Here is a 16,943-nt window from a genome sequence, read left to right on the forward strand (position 1 = left end):
ATCTGCTGAAGGGTGCGGGCTTTGGGGTCTGAGGTCTAGGGTTTGAGCTCGGTTCTAGGGTTACCAGATTTGCCCGGGGTTGAGGGGTTTCCTGGGATGCTGGATTTTCAATGCTAGCCCCGGAAAAGTCCTGGGCAAATCCAGATAAGTGGGTCACTATCTAGACTCCATTCTAGCAGGGTTCCCCTCAAACTCTGTCTCTCCTTTTCCACGCGTATAGGACGGAGATACTGATCAGACCTGCTGTACCAACTTCACACACTGGCGGGACCCAAAAGAGCTAACGTGTTTCCTGCAGCATCTCGGAACCCCCCCCCCCCCCCCCCCCGCCAAAAGAGCACATCCAATGCTAGACAGGCAGCTTCTTCTCCCTCTCAGTTTGAGCCCTTTGGGGTGTGAGACCTTTACATTCATCTCTGCGTCCCCGGCGCCTTGGGCAGTGCATGGCGAAGAGAAGATTCTCTGGAAGTCTGCGCTACATTGAAAGTGCTTCGCAAAGCAAAGCACAGAGTGTTCTTGTTGACTGGGTGGCACTCTCCTCTTCTACCTGCCCCTGTTTAGCCCCGTGAGAAGGTCCTCTAGAGGTTCAGACAGACAGACCCTGCTCCGAGGACGGCTGTGAGGAGGACACAGCGGGCAGTGGGGACAGGAGGCACGGGCACAGCCTCGTTCTTAACACGCTAAGCTGCCCTCTTGGCCCAGGTACGGGCAGGGTGATACCTTGTGGGCAGTATGTCCCCAATCTCGGTACCCCATCTCCTCTTTACCCCTTGCCTCTCCCATCCTGGTCCAGGCCTGCTTCTATGCCTCTAGCCTCCTGGAGACATAGAGTCCTGGCTCTGCTTGACATCCCAGGGTCCCAGCCTCGTCCTAGCCCTCCGAGCCCCCATCTCAGCTGACTCCTCTGCCGAGCAAACCCTTTGGCTCTGGGACCATTTGGAGCCTGCCGGGGCATGGTGGGGAGAAGCATGAGCCAGAGGCAGCCCGGATTCAGGAAAGCCCCTCTCCAGCCCTTGCCAGCCTGCACTGTCCCACGTATCCTCCCAATCCTTGTGGATCTTATTTCACTCACTTGCTGAAATAATCTTCCCGGGGTCCAGGGGTGCTGGGGGCGCAGAGACAAACCCCATCGCCAGAGAATCCTGGACCTCTGAGTAGAAGGAACCCCAAAGGTAACTCCTGCCTTTGCGTAGATGAGACATTATCGTTTGCAATTCCTGGTCAGGACAGCTCGGCTCAGAGAGGGAAAGCAACCAAGCAAAGGAATGTTCAGCTGCTCCTCAGCCACATACCTGAACTCTCCTTTTTCCGTCTGGTGGACTTCTTCTCCGTCTCGTGGGCAGTGCTCCCCAGGACCTCGTAGTCCTCGCCTGGGCCTCCCGTGGTGTCCACCAGGCCCGGGCTGCTGGCCCCCACGTCCCTGGAGCCCCCAGCTGGGCCCGGGTTGAGCCTGCGCCGGGCCTCTGAGACAGGGAAGTGCCAGTCGGGGGGCTGCGGGAAAGCGGGGTGCTGTTCAGTGAAGACGCGCTCCTCCCGGGGAAGGCTGTGTGGGGCGGCTGCCAGGCAGGAGGCTGAGAAGTCGGGGTACGCTGCCGTCGCTGTCGCCGGGAAGTCTGGTTTCTGGTGGAAGGAGAACGGTGTTGGCGGGTAGCGGGGCAGCCCCGAGGCCCCACTGCCTTCAGAGTGGGGATTTCGAAGGCAGCCCCAGACCGGGGCCGGGGGGTGGGGGCTCCTCATGCAGCTGCTGGCCACGGGATCCATCTGGGGGTCTGTCGTTGCACGCCTCAGTCTTTTCAAAGTTTTGATTCTCACGCTTTTTATATTCAAGTTTTGAACAATGCCAAAAAAAAAAAAAAAAAAAAAAAGGATAAATAAATAAATAAGAGGGGAGAACGATCAGCGGAAAATTCACCCCAGGAACCAAAACCAAAACGAAAACTGAAGTCTCTCCTTCAAGTAGGCACGCACGTGGCCGGCCACGCGTCTGGGTGCGGGCACACCTATGTCAGGCTTCACTCCTGGCCTCCTGCCCCTCCCCGACACGCCAGCCTGCCTAGTGGGGTCCCCTGTACGTGTATGTGTCGCCGATGACACTAAAACGTTTTCACTGTGTCAGCCCAGACGCACCAGCTGATGAGCGCTCGTCCTGGAGCCCGCAGCAAATGCCTGCCGAGGGCTGGACCAGGGCTGTGAGGCACACTTTTAAATCCTGCGGTGGGGAGAGAGTGACACATTTCTGAAGTGAAACATGAGAGAGGAGAGGGAGGGGTTAACCAGCACACACACAATCCCCTCCAACCAAAACCCCGAGCAGGCAACTATTAATCATCAGAAACCTTATATGCACATCTAATGGGATTTGCAGATGGAGACTTTTAAAGAAACATTGTCTGTATTGCGTTTTTTTAATTTTAAGGGGAGAGAGCAGTGCGCGCACACACACAACTTCTTTAATGTGCCTCCTGTACGCTATGAAGTTATTTTATTGCGCTGTTAACAAAATTCCCCAAGTCTTGGATTTGGAAAAAGGCTGAAGTCAGATCCAGAATCCATCAAGTGCCAAATTCCAGGGAGTGAAGCAGGGAATAAATGCAAGAGACAAGTTTGCTGATTGCATTTGATTTAAAGGCCCTTCTGCTGCTGCTTGCAAAAAGGAAGGTGGATTAAAAGAAATCTTTTTTTTTTTTTGCAAGTCTCAGCGGCCCACTAGGGACTGTAGCATAGAGAAAGACACACTCCAGAAAAAAAAATTCTTTCTCTCTGCCCAAAGTGACATTCCCACTTTCTCAGTAACTTAAAAAAACAATCAGATTCTTCCTTCCGTTCTTTAACCCCAACTTACATGCCAATTAGCTACGATCTTCTCTAGGTTGCATGTGGGGGGCGGCGGGGGGAGGGTTTCAAGTCATTTTTCTCCACAGCAAAGGGAAGGTTTTTAGGGTAAGGTTCTTGACGTTTCTCTAGGCCCCCTAACCTTCACCCACCTGCTTCCCCTACCCCACTCCCAGAGGCCAAGGCTTCTGTGGAATCTAGGGCATGGAAATAGGAATCAGGGAGATTCTCCCTCCCAAAGGGGTTCTCCTTGGCAAACGATCATATGGTCTTTCTGGCTGGTGCCTGTCACAGGACAGCCAACTGCCATTTCAACCGGTCAATCGGTCTACTTAATCCCCATGACCTGCTGGTCTCTTAGGAGGGTTAATATAATTTCTGGGAGGATGACATTCCAAGCACACGGGCCGAGCTCCCCTCCCACCGAATATTTCCACGGCCCAGAGCAGCAGGATCAGGACGTAACTGTGTGCTGGCCGGTTCCAAAGACGCCAGGAGGGCCCACGGGTCTCAGCCCCGCAGCCCAGAGGCCGCACACACATTCTTCATTGAATCGGCATGTGGTTTCTGGAATGGGCAGGGTGTCGTAGGCCAGGAGAGGAGGTGGGATCATTGCCACAAACCAGACTCATCTCCCTGCTTTGCCCGGGACTTAGCTGTCAGACACACATTTCTCCTCTGAACCTTGTGAATCTCCGATTATAGGTAAATTAGGAATCACGTTCTATATTTTACGAATGAAAGCGAGGCTCCAATAGATGAAGCAGGCTGTTCCGAATGACAGAGTGAAGAAAGGGCAGAACCAGGAGGCGCCCTCGGGCGTCCGGCTGTCCAGTCTGGAGCAGCCTGACACACAGGAAGGAGGACGGACTTTGGGGTCAGACCAATGCGAGTTCAAACCCTGGGCCCGCCACTTCCCAGCTGCACGCCCTGAGAGAAATCACCTCACCTCTCTGAGCTTCTGTTTCCTCAGCTGGGATGACAGTCCTAGCTGACATTCACCCAGTGATCTCAGCGCCTCACACATATTCCCCCCAAGAGATCCCCACAAAAGCCCTCTCCTCAGAATGCCCGCCCCACCCACAGCTGAGAATTTAAATGAATCGGTTCTGCGAAGCAGAGCCCCAAGTAGGTGATAGATCAACACAGCTCCTTTCCTAACGTAGCCCCTCCTCCTTAACTCGAGGATTCCCAAAGGAGACTGTGGACAGGGAGGAGCACTGAGGAAATTCTACTGAAACAGCCTTGCGAGGTCCCTCGAGGGAGGCTGGAGGCTCGGGGCTGTGGGGGTTCTAGAAGGAATTCACAGGAGGCTGGGAGGAAGCCCTGGCCTGTCAGCTTCCCAAGGAGAACCTTCCCTGGGGGGCTGGCCCAGCAGCTGTAACCCGACTCTGGCTCCTCTGGCCTCCCTCGGCAGCTGGCCCAGGGAACCGGCCCAGGGAGGCCCAACCTGGGCCCTCACCCCTGGAAGAGGTGGGCCGAGGGGTCAGGGGGGCAGCGGGAGGGGGGCGGCAGGGGTGAGGAGCGCTGCGCTGGGCCTGGCACCCCCCCTGCACCCCGGGCGCCCTCGCAGCTGCCCACGTCTGTCAGCCACCCTGCGGGGTGCGGCCTGGGGGCCCCCCCCTGCTGGCCTCTACATCTTCCTGACAGGCCCCTCTTCTGAGGCCAGGAAAAAACAACAGTCCCTCCCCCGACGGCAGCCCATTTGTTAGATGAAGGCCGGGCACCAGCACCTTTAACCTCCTCAAAGTCAGCATTTCCCCCTCAAGGCCCCCGCAGGCCCCCAGGACAGAGATGGATGGAAACGACCGTTTGTGGAAAAAAGCCCCGTGGCTCCGCGACCAAGCGGCCAAGGGGAGCAGGCTTTTCAGGAAGGGAGGGGACCCCGCTTCTGGCTGTTGTTGGGGTGGCAGGAGGAGGAAGAGGAAAAGCGTGCGTCAGGACGATGGTCGGCCTGGCCACACCTGAACCATCCCAAGGAACTTTTGGAATTTCCCCCATTGTGCGAGAAGACAGGCAGGCGTGTCCTTGGCGCCACAGACCTGCTTCCGCAAGCACGAGCTTGGCCACCCCACCCACCTGGGCCTGGAGCTTCGGGGGTGTCCGCGGGGCGGGAGAGCCTGGGGCTCAAGGTCGGCCTGGCCTTTCATCAGCTGTGCGGCCTCAGGCAAGTCACACGGCTCTCCCGAGCCTCAGTGGTCTCACTGGCAAAGGGGAGATGACAGTTCCAGCCTCCTGTGGCTGCTGTGAGGAGAAACGACCTGATGTCCGTGACAAGAGTTGGCGCACATTAACCGGTGATACACGTGAGGATACTTATGCCTTCCCTTTCCTTATTCTGCTGGAACACTGGGCAGGTCACATCTCCATGGAGGATGATGATGGCCCAGCCCAGCCCCTCAATCCCTTCTTCTACAACAGAGGGTCACAATCATGGCCTCGGGAACCGGGAGAGCATGGGTTCAAATCCCGGGTCCGTCATGAATGAACGGAATGGCTTTGAGGAACTCACTTTGTTACTTGAGCCTCAGTTTCCTCGTCTGTCAAGTGGGGACAAACTTTTTCCCTTCTTCCTTAGGTTGCTGAGAGACATGTTGGAGGTGACCTAGGAAAGCTCTCACCGTTGCCTGCGATACAGTTTTTAGTGGTAGAATCTGGATGATGGTGATGCAAATACGTCCAACTGTTGTCTCAAGGACAACTCCAGAAGGCCCTGTGAAATATCTGTATGCCTCCCAGAGGGAAAAGATGACGCCCTTAGCAGCATGCGAATCGGACAAGACACCTGTTCCTGAGCGAGACCTTGAGGGATGGGACAGGAGACACACATGTTTTGAATAGGGTGGAGATCATTTTGAATAAGGATGTTTACGTCTGGGCCTGTCCTTACGTTCCAGAAAACACCGAGTTTAACAGAGAGAGTCACCTCAGCGGAAAATGTTCTCTCGTGTGCATCTCTTTTCAACCTTTGGTGCTGACCGTCACGTGCCTGCTACCTAGATTGTGGTTGGCCTGCGTCCGAGCCCCGGCTCTTGGAGGTCATGTGACTTCAGTTCCCTCACCTGAAAAGCGGAAGCTCACTGAATAGATGAGGTACAGACATTCAGGAGGGGTTCTATAAACAGACCCCTTTCTGGGTTTCTGTGTCCCCAGGAGTTAGGGGCATGTTGATTTGCAAAGGTGCAGGATGGTGTCCCCCCCCTCCCCCCCCCCCCGCCCCGCAGGGATGGGACAGAAGACCTTGTGTCACCGAGGAGTGGAGGCAGCTTTATGAAAATAACAAAAGGGAAAACACAGAGTCTATTATTTTCCCCAATAAAAAGAGTTTGAAGTGGCAGTTGAGCCTGGGATGACCATTCCTCAAAGTCATCAGGCACCCCAGCATGGTCACTTTTTTTTTTTTTTTTAATTTATTTTTTTTGGAAGGGAGGGGTAGAGAGAGAGGGAAACACAGAATCTGAAGCAGGCTCCAGGCTCTGAGCTGTCAGCACAGCGCCTGACATGGGGCTCGGTCGAACTCATGGACCTGGTCATGAGTTGAGATCATGACCTGAGCCGAGGTCGGGCACTCAACCAGCCAAGCCACCCAGGCACTGCTCACGGTCACTTTTTCTGACCCAGACGGTCCCCTCATCCAGCTGGCAGTTCATGCTCAACTGTCACGTTGGCATTCCAAGTGGCAGGAAGGAGGAAAGACAGAGGAGAGTTTCTTCATCTCTCTGCCCCATTCAAGGAGGCTTTCTGGAAGTCCTGGTTAACCACTGCTCTTCAGCCTCATTGGCCAGCACTAGTCACCTGGCCACCTGGAGCTGCGGGGGACACTAGCTCCCATAACCCTGCCTCTTCTTCCCTATCAGAAGCTGTCCTTCCTCAGAAAAAGGGTGTTGGGGCGCCCGAGTGGCTCAGTCGGTTAGGCGTCCGACTTCAGCTCAGGTCATGATCTCACGGGTCCGTGAGTTCAAGCCCCGCATCGGGCTCTGTGCTAATATCTCAGAGCCTGGAGCCTGCTTTGGATTGTGTCTCCCTCTCTCTCAGCCCTTCCTCCACTCACTCTGTCTCTGTCTCTGTCTCTGTCTCTCTCAAAAATAAACATTTAAAAAAAAAGTTTTAAAAGAAAAAGGCGTTAAGGTAGAACAGTTACATAGAATACAGGGCGCCCAGTTAAGTATGTTCCCTGCAACCCTGGGGACATCCTTAGGCTAAAAATTAGTTGCTGCTTATGTGAAATTCAAATTTAACTGGGCGTCCTTCCCACGCCCCTTCTCCACCCCACCCAAATCTGGCAATCCTCCCCTAAGGCCAGACCCATCTTTGGGCTGGAGAAGGCTCTGGCCGCACCTTCTGAGCCAAGATATTTGCTCTTTGACAGAGGGCCCTGGAAGGAGCTCTACAGGGAGCACTGCAGGGGGAGGCGAGGCAGTCGGGTAGGTCTGCCTTTGACTGTGGCCATCTAGTTGCTGGAGGAGCCCAGGGCCCCCCCCCGGGAAGGGTCTCCCTTGGAGGCCTTTTGAGTGAGACAAAGCAGAAGGGTGGAGGAAGGGCATCCAGGTGGAGGGAGTGAGGACGAAGGTGAGCGCCCCTGGGCAGGAAGTGCTGAAAGAGAGAAGGAGGGCGGCCTCTGCGCAGGGCAGGGCGCCAGCCCGGGAGACTCCAGAGCGGCCCGCGCTTCCCGGGACGCACTTTTCCAGCCCTTGCTTGCGAAGGCAGCAGTGCTGTTATTGGGGGGGAAACCAGCTAACCAGATAGGACAGCAAACTGGGGATTTATGTGGTGTGGGAACAGCTCGGGTTTCCCTCACTGTTTATCCAGCAGTATTTTTTAAAACAGAAATCAGCGCGCGGGTAACCACAGCTGTGAGTTACTGGCTCTGGCTGCGAGGGCTGTGTGCGTGGGGAGGGGGGGTCCTCTCCGCAGCGCTTTGCTCTGCATGGGCTGGAAGTTGCTCAAGGAATGTGTCTCTCCCCGGCCAGGGTCCAGGTGGGAAGGTGGTTCTGGGTCGGTCCCTGATGGATTTCCCTTCCCTGGGATGAAGGCCAGCATCCCTGGGGCAGGTGGGATGGGTCAAGGCCCAAAGCCTTGCAGTTCACGCAGTCTCGGGGTCACGAACCCACTTGGGGCCAGGCAAGAAAACACAAGCCGGGGAAGCCAGCCGAGGTGGGGGGGGAGAGAAAGGGGTGCAGTAAGAAATAGAAGGGCCTCAACAGCTACTTGGCACTGACCATTTTGCCTTGCAAGAACGTTGCCCCGTGTTTACCATTTAAACAAAGAGCCATGACGCTAGGTTTGCACAGGCAATCTCTCCATTTTTAAATGTTGCGAATGAATTTAAAACACTACTGGTCAATTAAGACAGGCCTCTGGGCATGATGTGTTTCTCGAACTACTGATTCCCAATCTCCGGTCTTCCCCAAGTCTGCCGGCTCCCCATTCTACAGATGATAAAGCTGAGGTCCAGGAGGCCTAGTGGGTCCCCCAAAGGCTGCACAGGTTGCTGTTGGGAAAACCGTGGAAACCTATCCAGTGATCTTTGCTCAAGCTCAAAGTTTCGCTGCCAAGCCCTCAGTCTTACGGAGCAGTTTTCAAGTGCTTTCTGAACATCTCTCATGTGTCCAGACATGCCATTGACAAACGCACCCATGACCTACCTGATCCTGGCAATGACCCTGGGGGAGCGGGACTGGCATTAATTCCATTTGTCACAGGTATGGAAACCGAGTTAGTCTTCGGAAGGGTCGGATCCAGGGCCTCCAATTACAGATCTACGATTTTCCACCCCCAAACTTTGTCGTCCTTGGGGGATACAGCCCGAGACAGATAACAAACTCCTCCTACCAGGGACAGAAAATGGATGGGGTAGTTGGGTAAACTGAATATTCTTCGTAACTTAAAGTTAATTGAAAATCCATAGGTTATCAATTTTCCAAGCAAGAGAGTAGGAGGTATTTCAAAGAGCAATTATACTAGGCACGGTTTAATCTTTCTTTGATGATTCTGACGGAATGTAATACCTCCGGGCATCATTATGAACACCAATAATTACTGCGTAGGCCTGGGAGACAAGCTCTCATCAATCCCCCCTGGCTGTTTGGGGCTGTTCGAGAAGACTGCAGTACAAGGGCCGAGAGCACATGTCTGTGTTCCACGCGGCTCCGCTCTCCCCGTCTTTGTTCCAGGGCCGTGTGGCGGCAACGACATTCCCCTTCTTCTCCTGTGAAATGGGGCTAAGGCCCCGTTCTGTACTCACTGGACAAGCTTCTACTTAACAAATGGCCTCAGATCTCACAGCATCAGGGCAGGAAGGAGCTTCAGATCCAAGTAGGTAGTAGCTGTATCTTACCATGGAGGAGTCTGAGACCCAGAGAGGTTAGGGCCCTCGTCCAAGCTCACGCAGCCAGGGAAGCCTGCTAGAATCTGGGTTTTCTGCTTCTTAGACTTTCCTGAACACCACACTGAGGCCGAAGAGACTTAGGAGAACTGAAAGATTAACCTGGCGACAGCCGCACACACGGACGCCAGGGAGCTCTCTGGCCACAGAGAAGCAGAGGTCAGAGCTCCCCAGTGTCGGGAGAGGAGCTGCTCGAGTCCGGAGAGGAGGCGAACCCACTACGAGGTTTATGGTTTCATGAATGTCAGAGCATTTTAAAATGTGGTAATTTCGAGTGCACAGCCTCCCAGGGCCTTTCTTCTTTTAATTGAAGAAATAAACAATCTCCCCTAAGGCATGCTTGGCCGAGGAGAAAGGCAGGTGCAATGTTCACCAAGGAGAGCAGCAGCCTGGCAGGACTCTGTGTCACGGAGAAGTAAAATGTCCGAGGAAACAGAGCAAGCTAGCTCTGCCTGAGCCCCGGGAGAAGCGGGTCACAAGGGGTACACCACACACATAAACGTGTGAACATATGTGCACCCCTCCTGCCTGAGCCCTGTGAGGCCCTACACAGAGCCCAGATATTTGGGCCACGTGTCACACAAAGTCAAACACAGAGAGGCTCAGGGCGCCAGCACCCACAGGTACGTCCATGACAGATGCTCTCAGAGATGCTACTACAGGTACTTACCTTAATGGCAGTGCCCACGTCATCTGGGCGGGAATACCAAAGCTGGGGCAGGCACAGCCACAAGTGCCCGATCAACGGACTCCCAACCACATGCACGCACAGCTAGACGTGCTAGGAGGCACCCCAGGACAGAAGTGTCCCCACATCCTTCTCTCTCTACGCAAGCGAACGTTTGCCTTCACCAGGCGCGGCGAGGTATCGTTTTATCAGTCCCAACGCTCAGATGGTGGGGCACAGAGATGAGCTCTGAAACTCTGCTGTGCATGGGCTCTCTGGTTTCTCACACCCTCAGCCACACCCATGCATGCACACACCCACGCATGTCCTCAGCCTCGGCTTAGTTGGGGCGCCCAACGTGCCGTCACATTTTCCAGGAGCAACAAACAGTATTCCCCTCCCCTGGCCGCTTAACCCGCGTCGCAGCTCCCCACACTTGGTGTCCGCCGTCAATGTCCCCGTTCTTGGACCTTCAAAGCTTCTCACACCCTGGTCAAAGGGTCTTGCCTTACGGCCTCTGGGGGTGCTTTCACCTACACTGAGAGGATGACAGAAGAAAAACTCGTCCCAAGGTTTCAGGCTGGGACATTTTTGCACTAGAACAGAACAATGGGCCCCGGGGTGCCATCTGGTGGTCAGAAGCAGAATGGCAGTGCATTCTACAAAGACCTGGGGTCCACCCTTCCAGAGTGTCAGGACCTGCTTGACCCTAGAATGGTGAGGGAGGGATGGGAGGTGTCAAGCTTCTGTGACTCCTGTGGCCTCACAGCTGCATGAAGTCACGGAAGGCGGGGAGAGAGCTGCAGGTTACTGAACCACTCTCCTCCAAGACAGCCCCAGACTTCCGTCTGCCCCAACTTCTATTTTCTGAATTTTAAATGGAAGGCAAGTGAAAGCCAGTGGACTGGACTGGCTGTCCTCACGCCAGTCCTGTGCTGTCCCCTGCCAGTGAGACTCAGTGGCACAGCTGGAAGGCAGATGTTATCAGTGCCTGCATTTGCCTTTGTTCGCGCCCACGTAGGCCCAAGAAATCACCTGCAACAGGACCTACCGTAAGTGGGCGTCTCTAATACGGAAAAAGGAATTCCTGCCCCACTAAATTCAAGGACCGGGTTTGAGAATTAAACACAATGATGCATTTTTCTGTTGTAAAATGCTGCAATGTGACCAAAGGAGCTTGGGGGGGGGGGGGGTGGTAATCTCTGCTTTCTTAGGTAGACCACGACGGGTGGCCACATGTTCCTTCCCATCAGATCTCGCGGTGATAGTGGCAAGGGCAGACCCTTGGACTGGAAGAAGTCCTGGTCTTCGCTGGGCACGGGGTTGGCTTGGCCAACGAGCCCCCAGGCAATGAAGACAGTTTGATGCCTCAATCCTTGATTCCACAGCCGCTGACTGGGAGCCTCCCTCATGGCAGGCATGCAATGAATGAGGCATGCTGTGGCCTCATGGCGTGTGGAGGTGGGGATGGGGAAAAGGGCAGACAGGGCCTGGGCCGTAAGGAGCTCCTGGAGGGCCATCAGGATGGGAGTGGCGTGATCAGATCTCCACGCTGGAAAAATCTAGTCGTATTGCCAAGAACGTTTCCATGCTAGCAAGTTGATAATGACCATCATGCTGCTGAGGGCCAGCAGGGTCCAACTCAACTCAGAGTCTGAAAGGCTCAAACAGCTGCTTTCCCTGGACAGGGCTGGCCTGGGAAGATCCAGAGAGGGTGGGGCTGGAGCAGGGAGGGGAAGGAGGGGTGGGACTCCGGAGGCCCAGAGGAGGGAGGAAAATATGTGAGCTCTACCTAGGTGGTAGTGACGAGGGAGCATAACGCAAGCTGACACCAAAGTACAAGCTGGTACACAACCCCCCTCCCCAGGTGGGATGTGTGTGATATCCCTCGGACAATCCTGGCTAGCCAAGAACAAAGGAAAGAGGTTTAAGTGTTTGCTACGGTGACGCAGGAGACTAAGGCAAATGAAAAATTAGATTTTCTTACTGCTTATAGCCCGCTGGCAAGTCCTTGAAACAGGCAGCGTGACCTCCCTCTAGGAGCTCAGCTGCCTCAAAGATGACACTTTGCTGCGGGCCAAAGGGAATCTTGGCTTAACATCATCCTGACCCCCTAGGATCCTGTAATCTACTGTAACATATAAAAACTCCTTTGGAGGGGCACCCGGGTGGCTCTGTGGGTTGGGCGTCTGACTTCGGGTCAGGTCATGATCTCGCCGTTCCTGAGTAACAGCCCCGAGCTGGGCTCCGTGCTGACGAGCTCCGAGCCTGGAGCCTGTTTTGGATTCTGTGTTTCCCTCTCTCTGTCTGCCCCTCCCTCACTCATGCTCGGTCTCTCTCTCTCTCTCAAAAATAAATAAACATTAAAAAAAATCCTTCGGAAACTTCCTCTCAACTCTCCCAAGATATATGCTGGCAATCCTACTCCAAGCTTATGGCGCTCTGATATACGTCTGAAGGGTCTCATGACTGAGGTTTTACTAAACGGTAACAAATGGCATTTCCCTAACACAGCTAGCCCCTCAAGGTCCTGGAGACTTTGCTTCTAAAATTCCTTAGAGACTTAAGCTCTTCCTAACCCCACCCAACCTGAGGGTATATAAACAGCCACGCCTCACAACCCCAGTGCAGCCCTTTCTGCCCTCGATTCTTTTCCCCTTGCTTTAATAAAATCACCTTTTTTGCACCAAAGACATCTGCAAGGATTCTTTCTTGGCCGTGGGCTCCAAATCCCACCATCACCCCAAGACACCCATCAGTAGGGGTGTGCGTCAGGAGGGATGGGAAAGAACAAAGCAAGAATGCGCACGGGGGAGCCTAATCGGCAGTGGAAAACAGGAAAAAACCGGAAGGGAAGGTTCAGGGTCCCCGAGAACCAGAGTGCAGAATGGAGAATGTGGATAAGGAGTCCAGAGGGCAACGGAAGGGGCTGAGGTTGTAGGGGGCAGGGGATGGGAGGGGAGTGTTTGTACAAGGGCGCTGGGCGGTGGGCTAGGGGAGGCAGGGCTTGCAGGGGGCAGGGGAAGCGAGGCAGGAGGGCCGGTGGAGAATCAGGGAGAGAAATGGCCTGAGGTGAGCTGTTGCAGGTGGGGGCATGGAAGACAGTGGGGCTGCAAGGGGCTCAGACAGAAGGCTCTGAAGGGGGCTGGGAGCACTCGCCCTCTCTTCCTGCTCCCTGGGGAAGCAACTATGGGGTTCGACAGGTCTCTAGGATTTGGCACTGGAATGCCCCTGGGTTGGCAGAAAGCTCCTTGAATTACCACTGCCAGGTTCTCTGGGTCCGGGGGTCTCGTATACAGTCAAGGGTGGGGGGAGCGCCTGTATTTGGACCAGCCCAGCCCAGCCTGCCCTGAACAGAATCACTGAACAGGACCCTGAACTTGCAGAGCAATCAAATCCTGGGCAGAAGGAGGGGCCAGAGGGCAGAGTCAACTCTCCTCACCCCCCACGTGAAATGGAAGATTCTCAGTGGAGCAGCTCGGGCTGCTCTGGCCTCTGACACGTCTTGTTTTTCTTTTTTCACTGTCTCCCTCCCTCCCTCCTTTCTTTCTTTCTCTTTCTTTCTTTCTTTCTTTCTTTCTTTCTTTCTTTCTTTCCAGTTTATTTCTTTATTTTGAGATAGAGAAAGAGAGAGAGAGAATCCCAGGCAGGGACTCCGGGCTTGACCCAGTGACCTGGGAGATCCCAGCAACACCCTGGGAGCCCCTAACTCCCGTGAGCCTTGCTGACTGGGGCTGGAAGAGGAAGCCGAATGAGCTGCACAAATCCCAGAGGGCTGTTTAAAAGCCTTTTCTCCTCTGACAGAGACCTTCATCCTCGTGCTTCTGTGCTCACTCTCACCTCGGAGGGGTCGGGCCACACGAAAGGTCAAGGTGAAAGGTCGTAACAGCCAAGCTGCCGCTGTTTCCCTGAGCAAGATTCCCCAGGCAGCTCCCATGAAGCTGTGAAGCCCCTGGGCGGCCCCTGCAGAGGCTGTCCCAGGGTCGGGGGTGGGGGGGAGGGGGGGCGGTGGGCACTTGGGGTGACCAGGGATCTGCATCTTTCTTCTGCCAAAGGAGGGCATTCTGGTGACTGCTTCGGGGTCCCAGGCTGCATCAAGCCCCTCTAGTTCCCCACTTCTGCCCACGCGGCTGGAAGAGGCCTGGGTCATCTGTCCCTGCACTGGAGAAGAGTTTGCACTGTCAGTCCCTCAGCTGCCCCCGGGGAGGCTGGTGGAAGTCAGTGCCTGGGGGCCCCTCCCTGGCGCGTCCCAAGCATTCTGATTTTCCTCCAGTGGAGGCCAGATCTGAGCGACCTCACCCTCCGGCCCCATTTTGTTCTTCTTAGAACAAAGCCCTGTTCCCAGTAATAAGCTGTGATGGCTTAAGCAGTGGGGAGGGAACAGAACACCCAGGCTGAGGAGACTCATGACAATTCCTCCTCAGGGAAGAGAGAAGACAGCTGGGACGAAAGACTGGCAGGGCTGGGGGAGCTGGAAGGGCTCATCACCTCTACTGACCACCAACCTCAACTCCCACGGACCCTGTGACTTGATATTCTTATTTTCCAAAGAAGCTGCATATACTTGCATTTAATTTCTTCACCCATATTGGTCAGCTGGGACATTTCTTAGTTTTGGATCAGAGACCGCGCGGGGGAGGGGGGTCTGCAGGCTGGTCAGCCTTTTGGCACCCGGTCCCTCCAGGCAGACTTCTAGAGGGTAGAGGTGCCCCTTCCCTTGGGTTTTCTGAAACGGCAAAGGATGACCCCTCCTTTTCTCCACACACACTGCCTTCAGGGACTCAGGGGTCTGGGGCACGCTGATCCTGCGATTTCGACAGAAGCACGGAGAAATCCTCGGCCTTTCCATCGCCAACCGGGACCAGAACCTGGGAGGCACGTCAGGTGTGCTGCAGCTGGCCTGAGTACGCCCAGGGGGTGCCTGCGGCGCTGTCCAGGGCACTTTCAGTTTCTGGATGCCAGAGAAACGCCCTGGCAGTGTTTGGCCCCCACCTGCCCGCAGACTCCGAGAGAGGAGCCGCGGGCCCAGCGATCGGGGCTCTGGGCGCTGAAAATCAAGGCCAAGGGGCGGACTGCCCACAGCGCCCCCCCCTCATCGCCCTCTGTCGGCCAAGCCCGGAACTACAGCCCTGCCGTGCCTCGGTCTGTGGGCAAACACCAGAAGCCCCTGCATCCCGGAAGTGAGGACCCACCCGGATCCTTTCTCCATTTTAGCTGCATGACCTTGGGCAAGCGAATTGACCTCTCAGAGTCCTACCCGTGAAGTGGGAATAACAGTTTCACCTTTCAAGGGCAACATGAGGATTACATAGAACACATGGAAAGCACAGTAGGTGATTTTTAACGGTAGCGATTACTAATAATGTCCATCTCACGTGTTGGCTGTGAAAGAGAGGAGGTTCCAGAAGCCTCCTTATAAAGGTAAAATAAGCAAATGTTGATATAAGGCAGCTGGTGTGTTACTGATACTTCCTGAGGCGGTGGGCCCTCTGGGGGCTGTAGGGAGCCGTCCTCTGTTTTATTATGGACACTGGCCTGTTCTTGTTTTCTTCCTTTTATTTACTGCCTATTCTGGGGGTGGAGGGGGTGGGGAGGGTATGACTCCAACAGGATCAGATACAAATGCAGCTCACCTCCCAGGGAGGGTTTGAAGACCAGCCCTCCCAGCTTTCAGGGAAGGGCAACTGTCTTTTGCTAATGATTTGGATTTGGCTTTTGCTGGGCCATCGACATACCGAGAAAGAAAAGTGAAGGAGCTTGTTCTGTAGAGGGCCGAGAGGGTGTGGGGTGGGAACCCTGGGGGAGAATAAAGGGAGGATGAGTAAGCGAGGGGTTGCTGGTGAGATGCTGGGCTTAGAGACAGTTGTGGGGAGGTGGTTCGTGAGGCCCCTTCCTGTGTCAGGAAGGGCTAGTGAGCTGATGGTGAGGAGAGCCAATGAGGACACTTTTGCCAGAGTCATCACCAGCCAACGCCCACAGCTGAGACCGTCCCACGGTCTGTGCCCAGGACCCTGCATTGGACTGTCCAGTCTGCACCCAGGATGGGAAGTTTGCTCTAGCTCCGCCCAGTACCCGGACCCCTGGAGCCCTAAAGCAGGCTGCAGGTCTGGAGAGGAGTTCCCACACTTGTACTTGGGACGAGGGCTCTGGGGAACACAGGGAACCCTCTTATACATGGCTCTTCTGGAGGGTCTTACTCAAGCACTGAGCCCCCTGGGAGGAAGGGTCACGCCTTCATCTGAACTGCTCCAAAAGCAGTCCCACCGCAGGGGAGGGCTAGAGGGTGATGGGGGGAGGGGGCAGCTGGGTGAGGCTGAGAGAGTGAGGAGGGAGGAGAGGGGGAGAAGAGAGGAGGGAGGTGGTGAGAGAGAGAGGGAGGGTGTTTATGTTAATCCTCAGAGAGCGTGGGGAGAGGCCAGGCCAATTTGCTCGCCTTCACCATTTGCCCAGCTCTGTTGGGGTGGGCAGATGGTCCCAAGTTGGGCCGTACGAGTGGCCTTCCTGCCCCTCCTGTGCGTTCCCGGGAGAACTGGCCCGGAGAGCCTTTCCTTCAGAGAAGAAAATGGCTGGCTTACGGGGAAAGACACTGCAGAGGGAAGGAAGCTCAAGCCTGCTGCCCTGATGATTAACGTGATTTAGGAGATACACAGGTCACCCTCTCATGACTGAGAGCCATCCTGAAATGAAGGTTTGCAGCTATTTCTAGGCAGAATGTATGATGAGATAAAATAGCTCAACTCCTGACCATTAAGTCACGAAGGCCATGGCCATCGTAAATCTCAGTTGCTGCAGCCCTCTCTGTCCCGTGTGGAAGTGCAGCCCGGCCAGTGCCAGCTCCTTCCCGGGGGGACCCTTATCCATCCTGGCGGCGCCTCTGAGGACCCGGCAGGCTTTCCGTGCCGAGGATTCGAAGGGCACTTGCGAGCCATCCTGCACATTGATTATTTTTTTCCCTGGGTGATCTAGAAGTCTTCCTCATCTGTACCAGCTCAAATCCTCCACAACTCACATGAGACAAGCTGGCCTTGCCACTTCAGTTATCTGATCACTTTGGGTAGG

General features: G+C 55.0%; 1 protein-coding gene across 3 annotated transcripts in view; it reads right to left on the minus strand.

Moving 5' to 3' along the window:
- Positions 1–8,598, minus strand: part of MEOX1 (mesenchyme homeobox 1) — a 28,184-nt gene extending 19,586 nt beyond the window's left edge. The window contains exons 1-2 of one of the 3 annotated variants that reach the window (XM_086687427.1): positions 8,478–8,598; positions 1,293–1,813 (exon numbers count right to left, since the gene is read on the minus strand). In XM_086687427.1, the coding sequence (XP_086543553.1) occupies positions 1,293–1,761 (469 nt within the window). In that variant the 5' untranslated portion in view covers positions 1,762–1,813; positions 8,478–8,598. Of the gene's footprint in view, positions 1–1,292; positions 2,223–8,477 lie in introns of those variants that run through there. The other 2 variants (XM_086687426.1, XM_025917627.2) reach the window with 2 other exon arrangements.
- Positions 8,599–16,943: the final 8,345 nt, after the last annotated feature.

The sequence above is a fragment of the Puma concolor genome, chromosome E1 (assembly GCF_028749965.1).
Source record: "Puma concolor isolate L17-30 chromosome E1, mPumCon1.1.hap2, whole genome shotgun sequence".
Taxonomy (NCBI): domain Eukaryota; kingdom Metazoa; phylum Chordata; class Mammalia; order Carnivora; family Felidae; genus Puma; species Puma concolor.